This window comes from Stenella coeruleoalba (genome assembly GCF_951394435.1).
Source record: "Stenella coeruleoalba genome assembly, chromosome: 7".
NCBI lineage: Eukaryota > Metazoa > Chordata > Mammalia > Artiodactyla > Delphinidae > Stenella > Stenella coeruleoalba.
In genome coordinates this window covers 40,517,431-40,542,325 of record NC_137153.1, presented here as the reverse complement: position 1 = coordinate 40,542,325, position 24,895 = coordinate 40,517,431, and the positions used below count along the sequence as shown (strand labels likewise).

Sequence of the window (24,895 nt, the reverse complement as noted above, 5' to 3'; positions counted from 1 at the left end):
GTGCAAAAGCTTTGAAGTTTCATTAGCTCCCATTTGTTTATTTTTGTTTCTATTTCCATTTCTCTAGGAGGTGGGTCAAAAAGGATCTTGCTGTGATTTATGTCATAGAGTGTCCTGCCTATGTTTTCCTCTAAGAGTTTGATAGTTTCTGGCCTTACACTTAGGTCTTTAATCCATTTTGAGCTTATTTTTGTGTATGGTGTTAGGGAGTGATCTAATCTCATACTTTTACATGTAGCTGTCCAGTTTTCCCAGCACCACTTATTGAAGAGGCTGTCCTTTCTCCACTGTACATTCCTGCCTCCTTTATCAAAGATAAGGTGACCATATGTGCGTGGGTTTATCTCTGGGCTTTCTATCCTGTTCCATTGATCTATCTTTCTGTTTTTGTGCCAGTACCATACTGTCTTGATTACTGTAGCTTTGTAGTATAGTCTGAAGTCAGGGAGCCTGATTGCTCCAGCTCCGTTTTTCGTTCTCAAGATTGTTTGTCTGTTTGGGGTCTTTTGTGTTTCCATACAAATTGTGAAATTTTTTGTTCTAGTTCTGTGAAAAATGCCAGTGGTAGTTTGATAGGAATTGCATTGAATCTGCTTTGGGTAGTAGAGTCATTTTCACAATGTTGATTCTTCCAATCCAAGAACATGGTATATCTTTCCATCTATTTGTATCATCTTTAATTTCTTTCATCAGTGTCTTATAATTTTCTGCATACAGGCCTTTTGCCTCCTTAGGTAGGTTTATTCCTAGATATCTTATTCTTTTTGTTGCAATGGTAAATGGGAGTGTTTTCTCAATTTCACTTTCAGATTTTTCCACATTAGTGTATAGCAATGCCAGAGATTTCTGTGCATTAATTTTGTATCCTGCTACTTTACCAAATTCACTGATTAGCTCTAGCAGTTTTCTGGTAGCATGTTTCGGATTCTCTATGTATAGTATGATGTCATCTGCAAACATTGACAGCTTTACTTCTTCTTTTCCGATTTGGATTCCTTTTATTTCCTTTTCTTCTCTGATTGCTGTAGCTAAAACTTCCAAAACTATGTTGAATAAGAGTGGTGAGAGTGGGCAACCTTGTCTTGTTCCTGATCTTAGTGGAAATGCTTTCCGTTTTTCACCATTAAGGACGATGTTGTCTGTGGATTTGTCATATATGGCCTTTATTATGTTGAGGAAAGTTCCCTCTATGCCTACTTTCTGCAGGGTTTTTATCATAAACGGGTGTTGAATTTTGTCGAAAGCTTTCTCTGCATCTATTGAGATGATCATATGGTTTTTCTCCTTCAATTTGTTAATATGGTGTATCACGTTGATTGATTTGCGTATATTGAAGAATTCATGCATTCCTGGAATAAACCCCACATGATCATGGTGTATGATCCGTTTAATGTGCTGTTGGATTCTGTTTGCTAGTATTTTGTTGAGGATTTTTGCATCTATGTTCATCAGTGATATTGGCCTGTAGTTTTCTTTCTTTGTGACATCCTTGTCTGGTTTTGGTATCAGGGTGATGGTGGCCTCGTAGAATGAGTTTGGGAGTGTTCCTCCCTCTGCTATATTTTGGAAGAGTTTGAGAAGGATAGGTGTTAGCTCTTCTCTAAATGTTTGATAGAATTCGCCTGTGAAGCCATCTGGTCCTGGGCTTTTGTTTGTTGGAAGAGTTTTAATCACAGTTTCAATTTCAGTGCTTGTTATTGGTCTGTTCACATTTTCTATTTCTTCCAGGTTGTCCATTTTATTGGCATAGAGTTGCTAGTAGTAATCTCTCATGATCTTTTATATTTCTGCAGTGTCATTTGTTACTTCTCCTTTTTCATTTCTAATTCTATAGATTTGAGTCTTCTCCCTTTTTTTCTTGATGAGTCTGCCTAATGGTTTGTCAATTTCATTTATCTTCTCAAAGAACCAGCTTTTAGTTTTATTGATCTTTGCTATCGTTTCCTTCATTTCTTTTTCCTTTATTTCTGATCTGATTTTTATGATTTCTTTCCTTCTGCTAACTTCGGGGTTTTTTTGTGCTTCTTTCTCTAATTGTTTTAGGTGCAAGGTTAGGTTGTTTATTCGAGATGTTTCCTGTTTCTTAAGGTAGGATTATATTGCTATAAACTTCCCTCTTAGAACTGCTTTTGCTGCTTCCCATAGATTTTGGGTCGTCATGTCTCCAATTGTCATTTGTTTCTAGATATTTTTTTTATTTCCTCTTTGATTTCTTCAATGATCACTTCGTTATTAAGTAGTGTATTTTTTAGCTTCCATGTGTTTGTACAGATCTTTTCCTGTAATTGATATCTAGTCTCATAGCACTGTGGTCGGAAAAGATACTTGATACAATTTCGATTTTCTTAAATTTACCAAGGCTTGATTTGTGACCCAGGATACGATCTATCCTGAAGAATGTTCCATGAGCACTAGAGAAAAATGTGTATTCTGTTGTTTTTGGATGGAATGTCCTATAAATATCAATTAAGTCCATCTTGTTTAATGTAGCCTTTAAAGCTTGTGTTTCCTTATTTATTTTCATTTTGGATGATGTGTCCATTGCTGAAAGTGGGGTGTTAAAGTCCCCTACTATGAATGTGTTACTGTTGATTTCCCCATTTATGGCTGTTAGTATTTGCCTTACGTATTGAGGTGCTCCTATGTTGGGTGCATAAATATTTCCAATTGTTATATCTTCTTCTTGGATCGATCCCTTGATCATTATGTAGTGTCCTTCTTTGACTCTTCTAATAGTCTTTATTTTCAAGTCTATTTTGTCTGATATGAGAATTGCTACTCCAGCTTTCTTTTGGTTTCCATTTGCATGAAATCTTTTTCCATCCCCTTACTTTCAGTCTGTGTGTGTTTCTAGGTCTGAAGTGGGTCTCTCGTAGACAGCAAATATATGGGTCTTGCTTTTGTACCCATTCAGCCAATCTGTGTCTTTTGGTGGGAGCATTTAGTCCATTTATATTTAAGGTAATTATTGATATGTATGTTCCTATTCCCATTTTCTTAATTGTTTTGGGTTCGTTATTGTAGGTCTTTTCCTTCTCTTGTGTTTCTTGCCTAGAGAAGTTCCTTTAGCATTTGCTGTAGAGCTGGTTTGGTGGTGCCGAACTCTCTCAGCTTTTGCTTGTCTGTAAATGTTTTAATTTCTCCATCAAAACTGAATGAGATCTTTGCTGGGTAGAGTAATCTTGGTTGCAGTTTTTTCTCTTTCATCACTTTAAATATGTCCTGCCAGTCCCTTCTGGCTTGCAGAGTTTCTGCTGAAAGATCAGTTGTTAACCTTATGGGGATCCCCTTGTGTGTTATTTGTTGTTTTTCCCTTGCTGCTTTTAATATGTTTTCTTTGTATTTAATTTTTGACTGTTTAATATGTGTCTTGGTGTATTTCTCCTTGGATTTATCCTGTATGGGACTCTCTGTGCTTCCTGGACTTGATTAACTATTTCCTTTCCCATATTAGGGAAGTTTTCAACTGTAATCTCTTCAAATATTTTCTCAATCCCTTTCTCTTTCTCTTCTTCTTCTGGAACCCCTATAATTCGAATGTTGGTGTGTTTAATATTGTCCCAGAGGTCTCTGAGACTGTCCTCAGTTGTTTTCATTCTTTTTTCTTTATTCTGCTCTGCAGTAGTTATTTCCACTATTTCATCTTCCAGGTCACTTATCCGTTCTTCTGCCTCAGTTATTCTGCTATTGATCCCATCTAGAGTATTTTTCATTTCATTTATTGTGTTGTTCATCAGTGTTTGTTTCATCTTTAATTCTTCTAGGTCCTTGTTAAATGTTTCTTGCATTTTGTCTATTCTATTTCCAAGATTTTGGATCATCTTTACTATCATTATTCTGAATTCTTTTTCAGGTAGACTGCCTATTTCCTCTTCATTTGTTAGGTTTGGTGGGTTTTTATCTTGCTCCTTCATCTGCTGTGTGTTTTTCTGTCTTCTCATTTTGCTTATCTTACTGTGTTTGCGGTCTCCTTTTTGCAGGCTGCAGGTTCGTAGTTCCCATTGTTTCTGGTGTCTGTCCCCAGTGGATAAGGTTGGTTCTGTGCGTTGTGTAGGCTTCCTGGTGGAGGGGACTAGTGCCTGTGTTCTGGTGGATGAGGCTGGATCTTGTCTTTCTGGTGGGCAGGTCCACGTCTGGTGTTGTGTTTTGGGGTGTCTGTGGACTTATTATGATCTTAGGCAGCCTCTCTGCTAATGGGTGGGGTTGTGTTCCTGTGTTACTAGTTGTTTGGCATAGAATGTCCAGCACTGTAGCTTGCTGGTCGTTGAGTGAAGCTGGGTGCTGGTGTTGAGATGGAGATCTCTGGGAGATTTTTGCCGTTTGATATTATGTGGAGCTGGGAGGTCTCTTGTAGACCAGTGTCCTGAAGTTGGCTCTCCCACCTCAGAGGCACAGCACTGACTCCTGGCTGTAGCACCAAGAGCCTTTCATCCACACGGCTGGTACTCCCGAGCCCATCCTCAGCCGGGCTGCCGGCGTCCCCTGGTCGGACCCTCTTCCCTGCTCTGCCAAACCCGGGTTAATTGTTTTACATACTGGAATCCCCTAGAAGCTTTGACTTAAAGAAAGGCTTACAAGGTTTAAACAGTTTCAAAACCACTTAACTAGATGATGTCTTACATAGAAATTTCTGATTTCATGATTTTTCCAATGTTTGTTAGATTTTGGATGTTTTGTAAAGTGCTTATTGATGGCCGGTGCAGCAGATTCCTTATGGACTTCTGTATTCTTTTACAAAGTATATTAAAGACTATAAAGAGACATACAGTGATTTTTTGTTATTTCTTCTAGAGGGATGGCTGTTGCCTTAATGATTGCAGCAGTGGCTGCCAATTCATTAATGGTTGGAACATATACTTAGAAATTAAGTACCTGGTTCTAGTCTGACTACGCCACTAACCATAGCCTTGAACACATCCTTCACTCTCTTGGGAGGGAGGCAGTCTACTATATGATTAGGAGCTTGAGATGTGCAGCCAGACTGCCTGGGTTCAAACCGCAGCTCCATCACTTGCTAGCTAAGTGCTTTTGGATAAATTATTTTACCTCTCTGTGCATCGCTAAAAGGGGAATAACAATACTGCCTAAGTCACTGGGCTGTCATGAGTGTTAAGTAAGTTAATTCAGGCAAAGTGCTTAGATGAAAGCCTTCCACAAATTACATTCCCAATACACATTAGCTGTGATTATTTTGGGGGTCTTTTTTTCCTTGTGTGCAATATGAAGTAGTTGGATTGAGTGACAGATAAAGTCATCAACTAGTTTACTAGGCTGTATACCCTTGGGTTTACTGTTATATTTCCAGGGCCTAGAACCATGCCTGCCACACAGTTCCTTGTTGATTGAATGACAAAAATTCTGTTTCTCCTTATAGGAACTATGTAAGAATCTATTTACAGAAATTTATTCTGCAGAAATGTTGCCTCGTGAAATTAAAAATATCCAATATTAAGATGAATAAATTAAGAACATCAACTATTTGTGGAGAACTAACTCTTTTTGTCAGAGTCCAGTCAGGAAAACGAATGAGTTCAAGCCAGATAGTTCAGTAGAAGTCACTGAACTAATTACAAGAAGATCAGGAGAGCTAGAAAGCCAGCAGGGGATGGTGAGGCAGCCCAGAGATCAGCTATGACCATGCCAAGGTGGGTGGAAGAGAAATCCAGGAGATGGCACTGCTGCCCAGATGCTGAGGAACTGGAAGCCAGGGCTGTGGTGGGACGAGCTGTCTAGTGGGACAGATGCTGCCGGACTCACAGGCCAAATAGAGAGTAACCCGTCTCCAAACTCCCACCCACTCCTCCCATTGGCCAAATCCATCCAGGAGCTAGCTGGCAAAGGAGGATAAGAATTTTAGTTTGCAGAGGTCACTCCCCAGAGTGGTCCAAAGAGGTGCACACAAGGATGGCGAATGGATTTGAGAGCAGACAGGCCCAGGAACAGCACCCCAACCAGGCTGTGCACCAGGCACATTCTAGATGAGAGGCTGGCGCACCAGCATCCACAGGTCAAATCCAGCCCACTTCCCATTTTTATAAATAAAGTTTTACTGGAACACAGTCACAACCTACATTATGTATTGTCTATGCTTGTTTTCACGCTACTTGGGCACAGTTGATTTGCTGGGACAGAGACCATATGGCCTGCAAAGCTGAAAACATTCACTATGTGGCCTTTTCAGGTTATGTCTGACTTTCACAACCAACTGCCAGGTAAGTATTACTATCTTTTTACAAATGGGGAAACAGGTTCAGAAATTGTACCTGACTTGCCTGAGGATGAGCACGCCAGGCCTGAATGAAACCTACACTTGACCTCTATCCAGTCTGTTACCAGAGTCCACGAGCTTTCATTGTACGCCCTCTGCCTTCCTAACCTAACCAGGTCACCTCCACGGCTGCCCTTCCTGCCCCACTGAGCCACCCCCAGCTCCTGCACCTCTGCTGAAGCAAAAATGTGCCTTGATTTGGCATCTCTCTGTGATATGTCTCTGCCCCCTTTTGCCTCTCCATCAAATTCATGGTAGCTGAGGAACTGGAGGTTGTGGGAGTTGGAACGGGCTTTGGGTCTTTCCACCGGAGAGATTCAGGAATATTCTGCAGCTTGAGGCTCCCTGTTTGTTAGACCATCCTTTCCAGGTAGACAGCTGGCCCTTAAGAAGCTCACTCCTCCCCTCTCTCCTTGTCTGCACAGTCATCACAACTAAGCAGTAAGAGCAAAAGATTTGGGAGAACGTCTCTGACATAATGGAAATCAATGTTAAAATGAGATTTGTTTTACAAAATTTACAGTATAGCCAGTTCTTTAGGAATATTAAAGTACACCTGTCTGATGAAAAAAAAAAAATCCCTCAGAGTGGAATCTTACTGCCAACATTTCTCTGCTTGGCTGGGAGAGTCATCTTAGGTGATGGCATTCATGAGTCCAGCTGTGTTGCTTTTGTGCACAACCACTACAGCAGGGAGAAGCTGCTGAAATACACGTAAATTTATCTTTGCTGAGAGCTGATTGTGAGGGAGATGTCACTTGCATTTGCTTTGTTCACACAGATGGTGAGAGATTGCATCTCTGGGAAGAATTTAAAGGGGTAAATGGAATGCATGTGAGATTAATGAAATTAGGATTTACATGTGATGACATACAAAAGGGGCATAGCCATGGCTACGGTGTTATTTGGTATTATTTGACTTAGCATTTAGCCAACACAGGTATTTTTATAATATAATGAGTATGCTCTCTTGCCTCCATAAAAACTATACTCTTGACCAACTCCTCGTAGGATAACTGACACCAGTGGTGTTTTTTAAAACCATGAGAAAACTCTGCTGGCCACGCAAACCCTCCTTCCGCCCTACTTCACTCCCTGACCGTCTGAGGTTTGGAAGGACTTAGCTTGCTTCACAGGAGCTGGCAGAGGGCTGCGGCCACAGGAAGGATTGCAGTGGCACTGTCCCCTTAGTTCAGGCCGCAGACACTTGCTTCTAAGTGGCTCGGGAGCTCAGGGATCTATTTCTGTCTGGGGGATCCAGGGTAAATTTGTAAACTCCTAGATCCAGAAGTTCACAGGTATTCCATGAGAGCACTATGATGGCATGGGGAAAGTTGGGCTTCAGAGGCTAAAAGATCCCGATTTAAATCCTTTTCTTTACTAGCCAGTCCTCTCATGAGTCTGATTCTTTCCAGGCCTGAGGAGGAGGTTGGGATGTCCCTGTGGTAGGCTGAGTAAAGCCCCCAAAGATATCCAGATCCTAAGCCTTGGAATCCTGGGGATGTTACCTTATGTGGAAAAAGGGTCTGTGCAGATACGATTAAGTTAAGGATCCTGAGGTGGGGAGCTGATCCTGGATTATCTGGGTGGGCTTCATATAAGAAGGAGGCAGAGGGCTATCTGACACAGAAGAGGAAGTGGGCAGTGTGATAAGGACAGAAGCAGAGGAAGATTTGAGGATGTTACATACCGGCTTTGAAGATGGAGGAAGGGACCACAAGCCAAGGAACACAAGGACTGCCGGCAGCCACCAGAAGTTAGAAAAGGCAGAAAAATGGGTTCTCCCCTAGAGCCTCTGGGGGGAGCATGACCCTGCTGACACCTTGACTCTTGCCCAGTGAAACTGGCTTTGGACTTTTGTCCTCCAGAGCTATGAGAATAAACGTGCTATTTTTTTTTTTTTTTTTTTTTTTTTTTTTGCAGTACTCGGGCCTCTCACTGTTGTGGCCTCTCCCGTTGCGGAGCGCAGGCTCCGGACGCGCAGGCTCAGCGGCCATGGCTCACGGGCCCAGCCGCTCCGTGGCATGTGGGATCTTCGCTGACCGGGGCACGAACCCGTGTCCCCTGCATTGGCAGGCGGACTCTCAACCACTGTGCCACCAGGGAAGCCCCCAAACATGTGCTGTTTTAAGCCACCAAGTTCGTGGTATTTTTTATAGCAGCCCCAGGAAACCAATATAGTCTTCCGCTGTGGCAGTGGTGTATAAGAATCGTGACGAGGACAGATGCCAAATAAAGCCAGAAAATCATGTCCAAAGCTAGGGCACAGGATCTGAGGTGACAATGGGGGCCGAGTCCAGTAACTGTGAGAATAAACCCACCCACTCTCCCAAGCTTAGGCTGGAGTGTAAGAAGTTGCTCCTGGTATTGGCACTTAGTGTCTGGCACAGCTTCTGCCCACCATCCCCTGTTATTCTACCACCATCCTGGTCTCCATCCTGCCCACCTGATTCACAGCCATGGTACTCATGTCAACTGGACCTCAGGTTCTGGGATGGTGGTGAGGGGCACACCTTTCTGGATCCCATGTCCCTGATCAGGAACTGACTTTCACCCAGTTTGCCCCTTCCCTGCTGGGGAGTACAGATCAGAGTGAGTGGGAGATGGCTGGGTAATTTTCAGGGAGGAAGCCCTTCAGGAGAGCCTGAGGACCCAGGGAGAGGAAGAAGCTATGGTGGAGGAAAAGGCTATGTAGTCAACTCATGTGGCCTCAAGCTCAGGCTATTGCCTGTAAGCTAAAGAGATCTACTGCCCACCTCCTCACCCTAAGAGCTCTGAAGTTGTTTCCACAGAACTTGAGGGAGCCTTGTCTAGGACAACAGCTTCTCTGTCTGCAGGAGCAAGCTTGGCAGGTGAGAGGCCTGAAGGGGCTTCAGATCCCCATTTGGGCAGTCTAGACGAACGGTCAATGCTAAGACTGATTCACAGAGTTCTTGGGGCTTTGGAGGAAGGTCACACACAAACATACACTCACACCCCTCAGGGCTGCTTAGTGTATGAACTTCAGTCTCCCCGGGGAACAAAGCCCCAAAGAACCATCAGCACAGTTAAACAGAACAGCCACCAAAGCAGCAATAATCATAACAAAAGGTCCATTTTTCTACCTTCCAAGAAGTGTCAAAGACCTTTGCAAGAAACTTTGGATACTTACTCATATGCTCAAGGCTTCTGGTCATCTCTTTGCATAAGGAGATAAGGAGCATCCCTAGAGAGAAGGCAGCCCCAAGTCAGGGAGAATCAGGCAGACAAGTTAGGCCCAGAACTTTGGGCCTAAGAGCGGCATGGCATCTGCAGCCCAATTGTCTCCTGGCCCAGCCTGGAAGTGGAAGCTGGAGGATGGAAGAGTTAGGATGAGTGGTAAAACCTCCTTCCTGCAGCCCACCTGCCCGTTTCATATAGAATCAAAGCCAGTGTTGCTTCACCAGGCTGTCCAAGGGAGATCCAGGACAGCTGAGCCGGGAGATCCAGGACAGCTGGGCTGGGAGATCCAGGACAGCTGGGCTGGTGGTACTAAGTCTGACCTGAGACAGCGAGATGGTCCTCAGCCAAGGAGAAAAGGGTCATTCATTCACAAGTAGTCACAGCCCTGTTGTTAGGACAAGGAGCTCTCCTCATACTGGGCTAGATGGTGTTGAATCTGAGAACAATTCTGCTCCCCTTGTTGAGCTGAGTGAGGATATCAGGTACAGCCTTTACTGGTGGGGAGACTGCACTGAAAGTCAGCATCCACTACTTTTGTCCTCAACCCGTAGCCTGAGGTCACAGATGTCCTCTCCAGATTGAGCGACAGAGCAGAGAAACACCCCATCAACACGCAGTTTGCAAGATGATAGCAAGAAGAAATGAGGAGGGGCAGAGAATCCCAAGGAAGTGGGACCCTCGACTTGGGGGTACTTGGAAAAGGGGACTTCACAGAAGAATGTGGGGCTGGCACAAGTCAGGAAAGAAGGTGCCAGCATTGGGCATGTTCCTTTAGAAGGTCTCAGGCTACCAGACCTTCCCCTGAGGGATCCAAAATAATGGCAAATTCAATAAAGCTTCAGTGTTTGTTTTCCTACACTGAGATCCATTAGACTCCTTAGTAAAGACCCCCACATACTTGCACATGATTGGTCAAGATCAGGTGGGTGAGGCTAAGGCCAGGGACAGCAGTGGCAGCCCAGTTTTCTTTAGAGGGTTCTGGCTGGACAGGTTTAGAAACGGAACATTCTCAGGCCAGGAGGAGCAGAGAAAGACTGAATTCCCCAATTATTACCCTGTCTTGGTAAGGCATATCCTTTGAGACTGCAAAGGAGTGGCCCTGTCATTCTCTAGCTACTACCATTTCACTGAAAATGCTGCAAAACACTGAGCACAATGCCATGCATGGCCAGGAGGCCATGCTGCAAATTGGTTAAGTGCACTGACTCTGAATTAAGATGGCCTTGGTGTGGAGCCTGGTTCTGCTACTCAGTCGCTGTGAGACTGTGGGCAATTAACCCAACTACCCATGACTCAGTTTCCTCACTTACTGAGTGGTACTAATCGTGCTATTTCCTCATCGAGTTCTTGGGAGGATTGAGACAATGCATGCAAAGTACTTGGCCCAGAACTTGGCGGTATTAGATTCCTATGGCTGCTGTAACAAACACCCGCAAACTTAATGGCTTAAAACAACACAAAGTTAGTGTCTTACAATTCTGGAGGTCAGAAGTCTGAACTGGCTCTCACTGATCTAAAATCAAGGTATCAGCAGGGCTGCATTCCTTCTGGAGACAGAGGGAGAATCCGTTCCCCTGCCTTTTCCAGCTTCTTAAAGCAGGCTTCATTCCTTGGTTTGTGGTCCCTCCCTCTATCCTCAGAGCTAGTAATGCAGTATCTTCAGATCTATTTATGATTCTGATGCTCCTGCCTCCATCTTTCACTCTTTTGATTACATTGGGCCCACCCACAGAATCCTGGAGAATCTCTCCATCTCAAGATCTTAATTTAATCAAATCTGCAAAGTCTCTTTTGCTACGTAAGGTAATATGGTCACAGGTTCTGGAGATCATGACTTTTGAGGGACCATTATTGTGTGGCCAGCACATTGGCTTAAGTTGAAAGCGTCATATATATTGGCCACTCCTGTTTTTCTTATACCTCAACTGAATGTAAAAATAATAAATGGAGGTAGGAGTGCTTTCTCCTTTGATCTGAACACCGCTGGGCTCTGGTGCCTTGAGGATGACAACCCCCCACAGGGGCCGTGGAAATGGCAGCAGTGCTGTGTTGTAGGGGCTTGTCTCTAGCAGAGGTGTCCCTGGTGTTCCCAAGGGTTGTGTTACTACCCACGGAGGAGGCAGAAGTAGTTTCTGGTAGAAACTGTGATACCTAGCAGGAATGCGAGAGATGGCAACGCTAGACAGAAGCACTGATTCCCAGCAGGACCAGCCACGGTGTCTGGTGGGAGGCAGCTTGATGACAGACTCCAGAAGCAATGGCCAAGTGTGGTGCCCTTGCTTTCCTGTAGCTTTACAGACTTTTATTGTCTCAGAGTAAGAGAAGAAGGAAATAATTGCTATGTAGTGAATGCCCAGACTTCTTGCCAAGCACAGGATTATCCTCACTGGTCGTGCCAAAAATAATGGGAAAGGCTTTGTAGAGGCTGGAACTCCTGCAGTAGCAGGTAGGGGCAAGAGCAGATTAGAAATGCAGATTCTTACTCTTAATATGTGTATTGAGCATATCATTTTATTTTGATGCTTTGACATCTTGGGGCTTGCTGACACTGGAAGAGACTGTCCCTCCTGGGATTATCTAATTCCCAGAGACAGCAAACAACTCACTGGAAAAGTGCCTTTCATATGCAAAGTAGCCAATTTGAAGCCCATCCCCCAAGCACCTCCTTCATCAGGTTCTCACAGGGCTGTCACACTCAGGCAGCTAGCTCCCTGCCCCAATCATTCCTAATCATACCAGACAACTTGGGATGGACTCTCCATACCAGAGCTCACTGAAACTTTTCAGATTAGCTAACCTAAATCTGCTTACCCTGCCTCTCCCTAACCTAAATCTGCTTACCCTGCCTCTCCCTTTCCTTTCCATGGAAAGCGCAATAAGGTCTCTTGCCCACCATCTCCTCTCCCTCCTTCTCCCTCCTGACTGATCCTGGTGCTTCTCCATGTGGCCCTGCATGGCATGGCCTGCTCCCTCCTCTTGGGAACTGTGAGTAGCAAGCTCTCTTTTCAGTGGCAGTTGTCTCCTAATATTTTGGCCTCCTCATACCTGAATAATGATAAAACCTACATTTTGAAACAATATATGCCCATATCTAATTCTGGACTGGTGTGGCCAAGGAAACCCCAGTTATATAAGTCTAGCTCTTAGCCCGGTGCCGAGCACCTTAGAGGAGCGCTGGAAATGCCTGACCTCATTGCTCCTTTCTCTCCCTTTCCTTGACTGTGACCTCATTGACTTGCTCTAGATGCTCTAATCTTTCCCAGCAGCCTCATTCTTTATACCTTTCGGGTTATGCTGGCTTCGTTCCTCTTCCCAGAGAGCTGTCTAAGCACTCCTCTCCCCTTGCTGTCCCACTTTGAGAGGCTGAGGATGAGGTCACAGTGTGGCTGGTGCATCAGCATTTGCATCGCTTAAGCAGTCAGAGCCTGAGCTAGCGCTCTTTCCATCCGCCTATGAGCAGCGATCTGTCAGTACCCCGATCCTGGAAACAGCTTGCTCCTTCTCTTGAACTCGGTCCAAACATTGCACACATGAAACTTTAGAGGCCAGTTTCAGCTCCTTCATTTGGGGCAGCTCTGTAGGTGATCATCCAATTTTCTTATTTTGTTCATCTATTCCTGCTCCACCTCCCCATTCTACTCAGTCTAGAATTTACCTCTTGGGTTTATCACTCCTCATTAGAACCTTCTCCAGAAAAGGTGCAGTGGGTTGTCTGAGTTTCCCCTGAAAGCTGAGCCTGAGAATGGTAGTTAATTTGGGAGTGATTTCTAGAAGCCAAAATGTGGGAGTGAGGAGTGAGATGGAGAAGGAGGAAAAGCCAACAGAGAATGTGAAATCAACTTGGTCACCACTGTGGGCAACGAGGCTCAGTCCCCTGTGGGCCTCTGGGGAACTGTGTACAATGCACCTTGGAATTGTCCTTCTGAATGTCAGGAGCCTGGGACACTTATCCACCAACTCCTGTGACCCATTGGCAGAGGGTTTCCGAGGGGGGTGTTAACTCCTCCCTGCTTCTGGGGTGAGCCTGAGCCTAGGCTTAGTGGTCCTCCAGGGCTTAGGAGAAAGGCTGGAGGCAGAAAAGCAGGGAGGCCCTTGAGATGAGACTCAAGATGCAAAGCTGGCAGCACGCATAGAGCTGTCCACCTTAGGTGTTCTAAAATCAAGAGGGCTTATAAAAGGTGTCCTACAGAGGGTGGAAGTTAAACCAGTCAGCATTAGCTTTAGAAAATGAAAAAGAAAAAAAAAGAAACTGTAGACAGAGACAATGAATATCTTAGCAGCAACCAGGGTGGACAGATGATGGAGACTCCTACCCATAATACTTTGGCATAGGGTAAGATCTTGGATTTTTAGACGACTTTCAGGAAGGGGGAAGGAAAACTAAAGAAGGACTAAGGGTAAGTTTCCTGCCAGCCTGGTGAAGAGGGGGCTTGAGGCTGACAATTTCGCTGACATACAAAACAAGGAGTTTTGGGACTTAGGTGCATACCCACTACACAAACAGTTATTGAGTGTTTACTATGTGGCAGGCATCATGCTTGACACTGAGAATATAAAAATGATGAAGACATGCCCCTTTGCTTCAAAGGTGCACACATCCAGTCAAAGGGGCAGACGTATAAGATGAGGAAGCTTCAAATATACATGTAATATAAATGTATAATAATAGGTATCTGTGGGTATTATGGAGGCTAAGAACAGGGGTGGAGGGGTGAGTGAAGAGAAGGGTTCTTGAAAGAGAGGATGTTCAAACTGAGCCTGAAAAGATGAGTAGGAATTATCTGTCTGGAGGATGGATGGGAGAGGTGGGAATCTGTACAGGCAGTGAGAAGAGCATGAGGAGAGAGTCAGAGGGGTGTGTATTAATTTTCTATTGCTGCATAACAAATTGCCACAAATTTAGTAGCTTAAACTGACCCATATATTTATTATCTCACAGTTTCTGTGGGTCAGGACTCCAGGCACCACTTGGCTGGATTCTCTGCTTCAGGTTGTCAGCCACCCTGCTGCAAAAAACAATCATGCAACTTTCATGGTTCAATGGTGAGACTATAGGTAAACAAAACAAAACAAAACAAAAAACCCCTGTAATATATAATCTCTGCAGCCCATTTTGATAAAATACTGGTTAATTTACTCCTTTCCTGGCCTCTGCCCCCCACCAGAAACTGTGGTTCAACATCACTTTTTGTGTTTTGGAAGGAGGTAAACTTTAACTGAAATGCATGACTCTGACCTTGGAGACTGCATTCTCATTAATTTCTCCTTTTCATAAGTTTTAAAATGTTTCCATCTGAGAAGTAATCATATGAACATGATGTTGACACTTTCCCAAGAAATGGCCAATACCAACAATAGCTCAGGAATGCAGATTTTGACACAGCTGAATTTGACGATTTGCATGTCTTGAGAAATTGTTGGAATTTTCTGCTGAGGCATTGGAACCAAGAGGGCACAGCTTCCTGGATTTACCTGAAATTTATTTATAGCCTGTCCAACATACTGATTCCAAAGGGACTCAACATCCTCATAGGTTGTTATCTTCTCAGCATCTTTCATTGAACCTGTCCGCAAGCTAGCTCTGGAATCCAGGGCTCCCAATAAGATTCAATGATGTTGTAATCTTAGGCCCGATTATCCTAATATTGGATTTACACAGTGTTTAGGGGGAGAGTGTTGGGGTCACGACTTTTCTGGAGCTGGCTACTTTGGAATTGCCCAGAAGACTCTGTGCATTCTTCAGCCCTAGAAGTTGCTGTGCTTTCCTGTGTTGAAAGTTGCATTCTGAAAGAAGACCTTTAATCACATGCTCCAGCTCCTCTATTGTAATTGCTCTAAGCAAGTTTTTTATTGGAATTTTGCTAGGAAATTATCCATTTTATCTAACTTTTCAAACTCATTGCCATCAATTTTCACAGAATATTCTCTTATGATTATTTTGGTCTTTTCTGTATCTGTGATTATGTCTCATTTCTCAACCCTAATTTTAAATAATTTTTCTCTTTTTCCCTAATCGGGCTGAGAAAGGTTTACCGTTTTTATTGGTCTTTTCAGAAAATGAGATTTTGTTTTTATTTCTCTTTTCTCTTTACTTTCGTATTTTCTATCTCTTTTTCTTTCTACATCCAGTTAATTGTATTGCTTTTTTAAAAAAATTTATTAAGATGAATGCTAAGTATCTTTAATTTTAGTCTCTGAAACTATTTAAGGCTATAATCTTTTTCTAAGAACAGCTTTTGCTGCATCCCCAAAATCTTTGTTCTAAGGTAGTCTCATTTTAATGGCTTCCTAGATAGCTTTAAATATCAGTTTTAATTCATCTTTGATACAAGGATTGGATATAAGTGTTTCTCAATTTACAATAGTTGAAATTATTATTATTATTATCAAGCTTACAGTTGTGCATGTGACCTCAACAACTCTTACCTTTTAAAATTTATGAAGATTTTCTTTATGGCCAAGTATTTGATTTATTTTGGGCATACAAATAAGCATATTTTTTCTATTCAGGGATGTGAGTTCTTATATATGTGCTAATTACTCTATATACTCACTTATTTTTGCTTTCAAGGTGTGCCCTGAAAAAGTACATTAAAGTACCCTACTATTTGCATTTCTGATAGTTTTTGACATATAATTAGCAACAATTTTGTATTCAGTCTGAAAAACTTCAAACAAATAAATTATATAAGCAAGGCCATGAATTTATTGTAATCCAAGATGCCTGGCAGAAGCAAATGTAAATCTCTGGGCTACCATAGCTTCAAAGCAGGTCTCAAAGAATTCACATATATAAATTCAAGGAACTTGAGTTCAAGGAAACAAAACATCATAAATAAAAGCAGGAACCAAGATTATTAGACACAACAGAAAAAGTAAGTGTATTTAATATTTATTCACAAATACTTATTGTGTCCACTAAGTGTCAGGTACTATTTTAGGTACTGGAGATATAATAATGAAAAAACCAAAATATATCTCTGCTTTTAATCCTATACATTCAAGTTAAATGTCTCAACTATATAGTCTTTGAAGGTAAGAGGTGCTGTAGAGGAAGATAAAGCAGGGAGTGGGTATAAGGAAGATGACATTTAAATAAAAACTCGAAGGAAGTGAGGAGGTAAGGCATGCATATTTCTTGTAGTCAAGTGAAAACATTCTACAGAGAGATCAGTCAGAGCAAAAATTTGGATATGGGGGTATACTTGGAATAGAAGGGAGTTAGGATGGCTGAGGTAGAGTCAAGTGGGAGAAGTAAAATATAAGGTCAGAGCGAATGAAAAGAAATTTAAAAAAGAGAAAGAAATATTATGGAAAAAGAGACTATTAAGATCAGTAAACAGGTATAAAATGAGCCAATTGAAACTTCTAAGACTGGAAAAAAAAATCACAGTTAATATGTAAGAGGCATTGGCTGGTTTAAACATCAGTTAAGACACAGCTGAAGAGAAAATAAGTGAACAGAAATAGAGCTGAAGGAATTCTATAGAATGCAGCAAAAAAAAAGACAAAGGAATGGAAAACATGAAACAGGTCTAAGCTATGTTTAAAGAGAATTCAAGAAGGAGAGAAGAGAGGGAATAAGATAGATTTAACATTCAAAAGCAAAAAGCCATACTCAGTACTTTGAGAATTGAAAGCACCAGTTGTCAGTTTCAGGAAGCCCAATAAATCTGAATTCAGTTAAATAAAGAAAAATCCATATCTAGAACCAACAGAAAGGACACCAGAAACAAGTAAAAAAATCAAAAGAAGACAATGAAAAGAAAAGAAAAATCATCTACAAAAGAATGACAATTCAACTTACAGCTGACTTCCATAAACAGAAGTCATAGACTATAAAATAATATTTGTGAGTGCTGAATCTATATCTAGTGATATTCTATTCTCTATATTCTATATCTAATGAAACTGTTTTTCAAAGTTAAGGAAAGCTAGTTTCAGATAAACAAAAATTGTGTTTCTACCCACAGATGTCTGTCTGTAAAGAAAATTTGGAAATGTCTATTTTAGGGAAAATGAAAATGATCCCAGGTAGAAGATCTGAGATGCAGGAAGGAAGGAAAAACATATAAACTGGTAAATATAAAAGTCAATATAAACACATATTGATTGGGTAACACTCATGATGATTTGTGGATTAAAATAATAGAACATAAACACTGATTAAGAGTGGCATATAAGTCAATTGTAAAGGTGATTAAAGTTAAGATATTCTGGAGTTCTTGGATTCTTTGTGACAAAGGTGAACATAGTGATCAGTTTTGGATTTTTTAGGTTAAATTTTCATGTTAAAATTTTAGGAAAATCACCTCCCCTCAAAAAAGAAAGAAAAAAAAAACTTTTATAATTTTCAAATTACTAGAGGGAAAAATTGAAATGAGATAAAAATGGAGTCAATATAAAAAGGGTCAAGACAGAAAACAGAAAAAAAGAGAAAAATTAGAATAGGCAGTACAAAACCAAATGATAGAAATAAATCCAAATACTAGTAATCCAGTTAATGTCAATGGAAAATCAATCTGATAAAAGACAAAGATTATCAGATTGAATTAAATATCTTTATGCTATTAATAAAAACATAAAATTAGGGACAAAGAATGTTGAAAATAAAAAGATGGAAAAAACATGTACCAATAAAAAGATGGAAAAAACATGTACCAATAAAAAGATGGAAAAAACAAGTAGCAATGAAAAAAGCTGGCATAATTATGTTAATAACAATATTTAGCAGAATAAAATGAGTCACTACATAAATATAAAAGATTCAATGCACAGGAGATTTAAAATTCAAAACTTGTATACTTTTAGTAAAATAACCACAAATCTAAAGCGAAAGCTGTTAAAAGTACAAGGAGTAAAACACAAATTCATCATCATGGTGGGTGATTTTCACTCACCAATGTTAGTAATAAAATGGATCTTTTAAAAGTCAATAAACATATAGAATGTTTGAATATTACAATTAAACTTGATCAGATTTTATAATTAACTCCAAAACACACATTTTTAAATGCACATAAGAATAATCTGTGAAAAACAATCACCTAATAGACCACAAAACACATCTTAACAAATTTCAAAAGACTGACAACATATAGAGCATGCTATCTGACCACAAAATAAATGTTTTTGTTATCTGTTTATACACAAAAAAGATGGGTAGGAAAACTCATAAGTGTGGAATTTTTAAAAAATTACTAATTAACCCATGAGTGAAAAAGGAATCATAATATGAGTAAGAATGTATATGGAACAAAACATTAGTAAAAACACTGAAGCTTATAAGATGAAACTAAACTAGGATATGGAGGTAAATTTAAAGCCATATATTTGCATTTAAGAAAAAATGACTAAAAATTAATGAGGTAAGCATTCAGCTTAAGAAATTAGGACAAGAATAATAGAATAAACCCAAAGACAGTAGAAATATAAATTGAAAACACAGACAGGCAGAATCAAGAAGGACAAAACAGGATTTTTTGTAAGTGCTAATAAGATTGACAAAACTTCAGCAAGAGGAACAAGAAAGAAAGGAATAAGCTAAATAAACAAAATATGAAAAAAAAGATATTACAGATGTGTCAGAGATTAAAAAAATAATGAGAAACTATTACGAGCCAATTTTATGACAAAAGAAGTTAAAAAGTTAGGTGAAGTGAACAAATTCTTAAAAATATATGTGTAACATTGCAAAAGTTTCAAGAAGGAATGGAAAATGGGCATAGTCCTATAACTATTAACTGATAGTTTTAAAGTCTTCACTTTAAAGAAAGCAGCATGCCTAGATGATTATACTGGGAAGTTCTCCCTAACACTCAAGGAATGGAAAATTTCTATCTTATGTGAACTTTTCCAAAGAATGTAGAAATGACAGCGCTCCTCGACTCATTTAAAGAGTCTAGCATAATTTTGATCCCACATCAGAAAAGGAATTAAAAGAAAGGAAAAGCACAGGCTGTTCTCACTCCTGAATAAAGATTCTGAAATTCTTTTGCAAAATACTAGCAAACTGAATTCAACATACATAAAAACACAATATCTCATGACCAAGTGTAGTCTATGATAGGCATGAAAGTTTGATTTAATGTTAAAAATTTATTAATGTAATTCACTACATTAATAGCAGAAAGGGCAAAACTATTTGATCATCTCTGTGGATGTAGAAGAAAACACTTGATAAAATTTAACATCCATTCATGATAGAAACCTTTAGCAAGCTAAAGAATGAAACTTTTCTACCTCATAATAGGTAACTACAAAAAGCTTTTAACAGATCTCACACTCAACAGTGAAGAAGGGAAGAAGAAAGGGTGTAAGCAATTGTTACTTTTTTCTCTAATGTGCTCTGTAACCTAGCCAGAGTATTATGACAATATAAATAAATTAATGTATAATAAATAGAAAGGAAGGAAAAAATTGTAGGATTGCCTATACCTTGCGACCAAAAATAAGCCAAAATTAAGCGTACTCCAAAATCTGTTGGAGTGAGAAATGTAATCTGATTGGTTTTTCTTCTGTGTTTACTTATGACTTTAAACCGTAGAGCAGGGTTTCTTAACCTTGACACCATGGACATTGTAAGCTGGATAATTCTTTGTCGTGCATAATTCTCTGTCTTGTGCGTTGTAGGATGTTTAGTGGCATTCCTGGCTTTTACGCACTAGATGTCTGTAATACCCCCAGCCCCAGTTGTGAGAACCATAAATGTATCCAGACATTGCCAAATGTCCCCCAACAAATTGCCCCCCAATTGGGAACCACTTCCCTGGAGAAACATCCACTATGACATCCAAGTAGACCCTGTCTCTAGACATTTTATTCACGTGATGTCATCGGTTATCATCTGCCTATATCTCTCACACTCAATGAAACACTGTCGTTTAAGCCATCTATCCAAATAAAATTTTCTTGCAGCTATTTTCTGTTTATTTCTCAAGTTTATGCTCTTGAAGGCTGCCACTGAGCCCTCTACCTATGATTGTGAAAATCGAGGCAAATGAGTTTCTGTTATGGGAAAGCTTCTGCCTACAACTTCCGGCTGTGGCTAATTTATTCTTGGCACCCTTCAGCGTGCCTGACTCACAGGAAGGATGCCACAAGAGGAGATTCATGGGTGAGCCTAATCTTTTTAACCCAGAAAGGCTGTGATTTACGACTTCTCCCTTGTCACCAGGAGAAACAGTTAACAATTAGACGCTCAGAACCCTTTGAACAAAGAAGGTGAGTGGAGGCTTCAGATCCTTCAGGTGGCAGGGAGGGGGCATGGTGTGGCAATCTGGGGCCGTTGGAAGCTAGGAAATGCACCTGCAGTGGAGAGGACTGGTGGGATGTGCGCCCTGTGTTGGAGACAGGTTTAGTGCAGGTCATAAATATTGGGAATCCCATGTAAGACGATGTCATGCAGGGAGAGCCAGACCACCGTCACCCCAGTTCCCAGGGAGCTTGGTGTATGATCCTCAATAGCTATATAAGAAAACAACAGCAAGCACCGGTTTATTCACATCTACCATGTGCCAAACCTTTGAAGAAGCGACTGTTTCCCTATCTCAGTCAGGACTCTTGTTATAAGCAACAGAAGACTCAAATGGTTTAAACCGTAAGAGAATTTGTTGTCTCTCGTCGCTGTAAAGTTCTGAGGCGGGGTAGCTGCCTCGTCCTCAGGCTGGTAGCCAAGTGTCCGACATTGGTTGGTTCCTGGAGCCACATGCGTCCTCATCCATAGCTTTTCTTTCCTCCATTTGCAAAATAAATGTCCACTTAGGACACCAGTTCATTCTGAATCAGTCCCTGTGATGAGGGTGATGCCTTGCTCTGACCTGCTTGGGCCCATCTCTGAACCAGTCGCTGTGATGGAGCTGGGGGTGGAGATAACCCCTCTCAGCCCTCACGTCTTCTCCACAGAGTGTGGGCTAGTTGCTGGCGAGTGGACTGGGATGCCCACCACCCCACAGACTGGGTTGAAGGGACTGTTGCACATGGAGGTCTGGTCATTTAAGGTTGATTAAAACAACTACGACACTGCAGGGCAAAGCCCTCCTCAGACTTCTGTAGCTCTCAGTAGGGGTCTGTGGTGGGGTTTGAGGCAGGGGTTGGAAGAGCCCAGCCTGGGGAGGCAGACCTCAAAAACTAATATAGTTGTAACCTCTGCCAGCTCTGGGCCTGTTTGTCCTCCCACTCTTTCCTCATCCTTCTATTGCTCTGCATCGCAAGAGGACAGATGTCCAGAGGCTGCCTTTCCCAGGCTCCGAGGTCACTTGTCTTCTAGCTGGGTTTGCCGATGGGAGGTACCAGCAGGAGATGGGAGGGTAGAAAAAAGGGAGAAGCCAACGTATCTCCCCCCACTGTGTGCCTCAGGCAGCATCCAGCAGCAGTGATGTCTCCTCTGAGTCCGTGGCTCTAAATCCCACTGTGTCGTTCTAGGCCTGCTGTGGGTCCAGAATCCTCTCAGCATCCCTGCCCCATGGGTCCTGGTACCATTTCAGCTGGTCCCTCCAGCCAAGGTGTGGCAACATCTCCCTGTGGTTCCCAATCTCTGGGTCGCACCACCATCTCCCTTTGGCTTTTCAGCTCTTCCATTCTCTTCTATCCCCTGTGTCACCAATACACTTTGCTTTGAAAACTTAAGAGAGTTTCCTCTTTTCCTGGTTGTTCCTAACCCAAGCCTTGAATTTTTTGCCAGCCTAGTGTGGTCTGGGGAAGCAAGGATTACCAGATTCAGCTGAGACATCCAGGATGTTACTGACCCAACTTCTACACTTCAGGAAGCAGCTTCCTGTTCGAAATTAAAATACATCTCCTTTATTCTTTCCCTACCCCATCTTTGGAGTCAGGGGTTGAGGGGATGGTGTCCTTGGGGATGAAGTATTGAGATTGTCAGTAGCAATAATGACAACTGATGAAACGTTTAGGTCTGATTTACAGGTAATGCTGGATTTGCATTAGTGTAGTAGGTTTAAAATAACATGCATGCATTAGATGATATTCAGATTTAATGGAAAAATAATGACTGCATTAAATCAGGTTTTATTGTTATGGAGGGTTTTAATTTGGCAGGACCATTTTCCTTTTGTGATCTAGAAAGTGCTCAGTTGAGGAAGCTGGGGCTTTCATTCTGCTTCTTGACCTATATCCATCCTGCGCTCACCCAGAAATGATTGTACCTTTTAAACAAGTTAAACTTTTTCTTTGCTTTAAATTTTTTTTTCCTCAGAAGGTGGTTTTCACTTATTAAACCCTTACAGATTCATTTAAAAGTAATAAAAATTAAACAAGTCATTGTTCTTCCTTGCTTTATGAAATGGAGTTTCCATTGTGGGTTCTTTTCTTTTTAAAGAGGAAATGCATCATTAAAGTCACTGCATTATTTATCAGAGAAGCTAATGAAATCATAACTGCAGTAACTGTAGGCATGCTGCCCAGCGCTGGTTTGAAACACTGCCTATAAAACCCCAGTTAATCACCGTGGGACCAATGCCTTTTATACTTCAGCTCGTGAAACCAAAATCATTGCAGTGTTTGTGTAAAGGCCTCAAAATTCTTAACTCTTATCAAGGTAAGAAAGTCACAGTTATGGGATGATGGTGAGATTGGGTCAGAATTTGCTAGCCAGAGGCAGGAGCAGAGTAGATTTTAATGGGGCTTCACAAGATGTTGAAAAGATTGCCTGCCAGCTTGCTTGTCTCTTGTTGCAATGTTACCTGTTAATTTATTGATCTTTCCCCCTGCCTAGGTCGGCTGTCATCACAGGGATAAAAGCACTAGCTGCGGAGAGAGAAGATACCACGGCAAACACATGGACCAGTCCACAATTTTACAAAGCGGGCAGCTGATGCTAAGGATGGAAGTGACTTGCTGAGAGCCGGGTGAAAAGCCAGGTCCTTCCTGCTTATCTCACTGCCTCCCTCCTGGCGGGGTGGCCTGCCTTGGGACCAGGGCTTCAACATTCCGAGAAGGTCTGAGAGCCACAGGACTAAAAGGAACCCAAAGAGGTGATCTTTCCTGGGCCCGCAGCGAGTTGACCTGAACCTCTCTGTCTTCCATGCCAACACCCCCCCTCCCCGCTGTCCTCCCATCCATGTCCCTGTGTCTGTCCTTTCTTCTCTCCTTCACTCCTCATCTCACACTGAGAAGGATGAGACCTGGCAGATGGATTTTCCAGGCATAAGCACAAACCCAAGCATCTGGGAAGGCCCTTAGGCGAGCACTGGAGGTCCTCCAGCATCCCACACAGGCTGCTGGTGGCTGTGGCTGGGGAGTGGGCTGGGGTCTCAGTACTCCCCATCTAGCATTAGGGCTGGCTTTCTAGAGGGGACAGAGACAAGGTCAGACCATTGACATTTCTTTATTCCATCTGACATGACCGGATATTTAGTCTAGAATGCACGCAATTCTACACAGTCTTATAGCCTCTGTTTAGTCCATTATTAGCTCTTTGCTTGACCTTTGGGGTTGCACACCCCGGAGCACCCCTGGCCTATTTCCCCACTTCATACTCTCCTGATGATGACATCCTAGGGTCCTGGGGTGGACACCTGACCCTAGCCAGACCAAGGAGGGCCTTCCTAGGTCATTTGGACTTGGGACTCATTTTAGGATCTGTCTCTCTCCAGGCCGTGAGTGAACTGTAGGTGTAACATCTGGGAGCTCTTAGAGACCTTGTTTAGAGAGTCAACAAAAGAAAAAAAAATGTTCTGTGGAGGCAAATAGAGTTGAAAGATGGCCCGAGTGTGCTTGGTTCCCTTGGCTCCCGAGGCCCAGCTGCAAGCACCTGCCCTGAGTGCAGCCTGGGGGTATGACTTTCCCTAGATTCTGAACTGAGACCCAACGCATTTTCTCCTATGCTCTTGATCTAACTGAGTATCTGTCACTGCAACAACAAAGGGCCCTAAGTTTAAACTTCAATCGATCGATTGATTGCTTCATTCATTCTTGGGTGCAAATGCCCATTCAGGAATGTTTATAAGCACCTACTAAGTGGCACCTTTTATGGGCTCTCCCGTCCATATCTTGCTCACCTTACCCACCTTTCCATATTTGCCTCTTTACCATATAGGTTTTTTTCATGTCAGATAGGCAGGGAAAATGATTTTTAACAGCTATTTTAGTTTAGATGAGTTGTAAAGCAGACTTGGTGAGGGGGGTTCTGGAGTACGAGTTTCTGACAGGCCTTAAGAGGACTCGGCTGCAGCTTTGTGATCGAGTGATTAAGTAATCTGTCACCAAGCTCCGTGGTATATTTATAATTTTCCGGAAGCTGCCAAAGAATGAGAAGACCTACTCCTTTTTCTCAAGATGCTTATAGTTAAGGAAGTGGGAAAGGGTCAAGATAAATGTGAGGGACTTGCAAATAAGGAGGAGAGATATATGTAAGGGGAAATGAATCGGACTGCTTGAGGAATGCTGGCCTGCTCTGGCTAAAGAAGA

At 42.0% G+C, this 24,895-nt stretch overlaps 1 protein-coding gene across 2 annotated transcripts in view; it reads left to right on the top strand.

Annotated features, from left to right (window-relative positions):
• LOC307188659 (uncharacterized protein) overlaps window positions 1-24,895 on the top strand; it is a 272,424-nt gene that overhangs the window by 244,827 nt on the left and 2,702 nt on the right. The window contains exon 3 of one of the 2 annotated variants that reach the window (XR_013829034.1): window positions 23,202-23,460. Coding sequence is in view for 1 of the 2 variants with exons in the window: in XM_079926084.1 (XP_079782210.1) it covers window positions 23,202-23,327 (126 nt within the window). In the remaining variant the exon portion in view is untranslated. Of the gene's footprint in view, window positions 1-23,201; window positions 23,719-24,895 lie in introns of those variants that run through there. The other variant, XM_079926084.1, reaches the window with a different exon arrangement.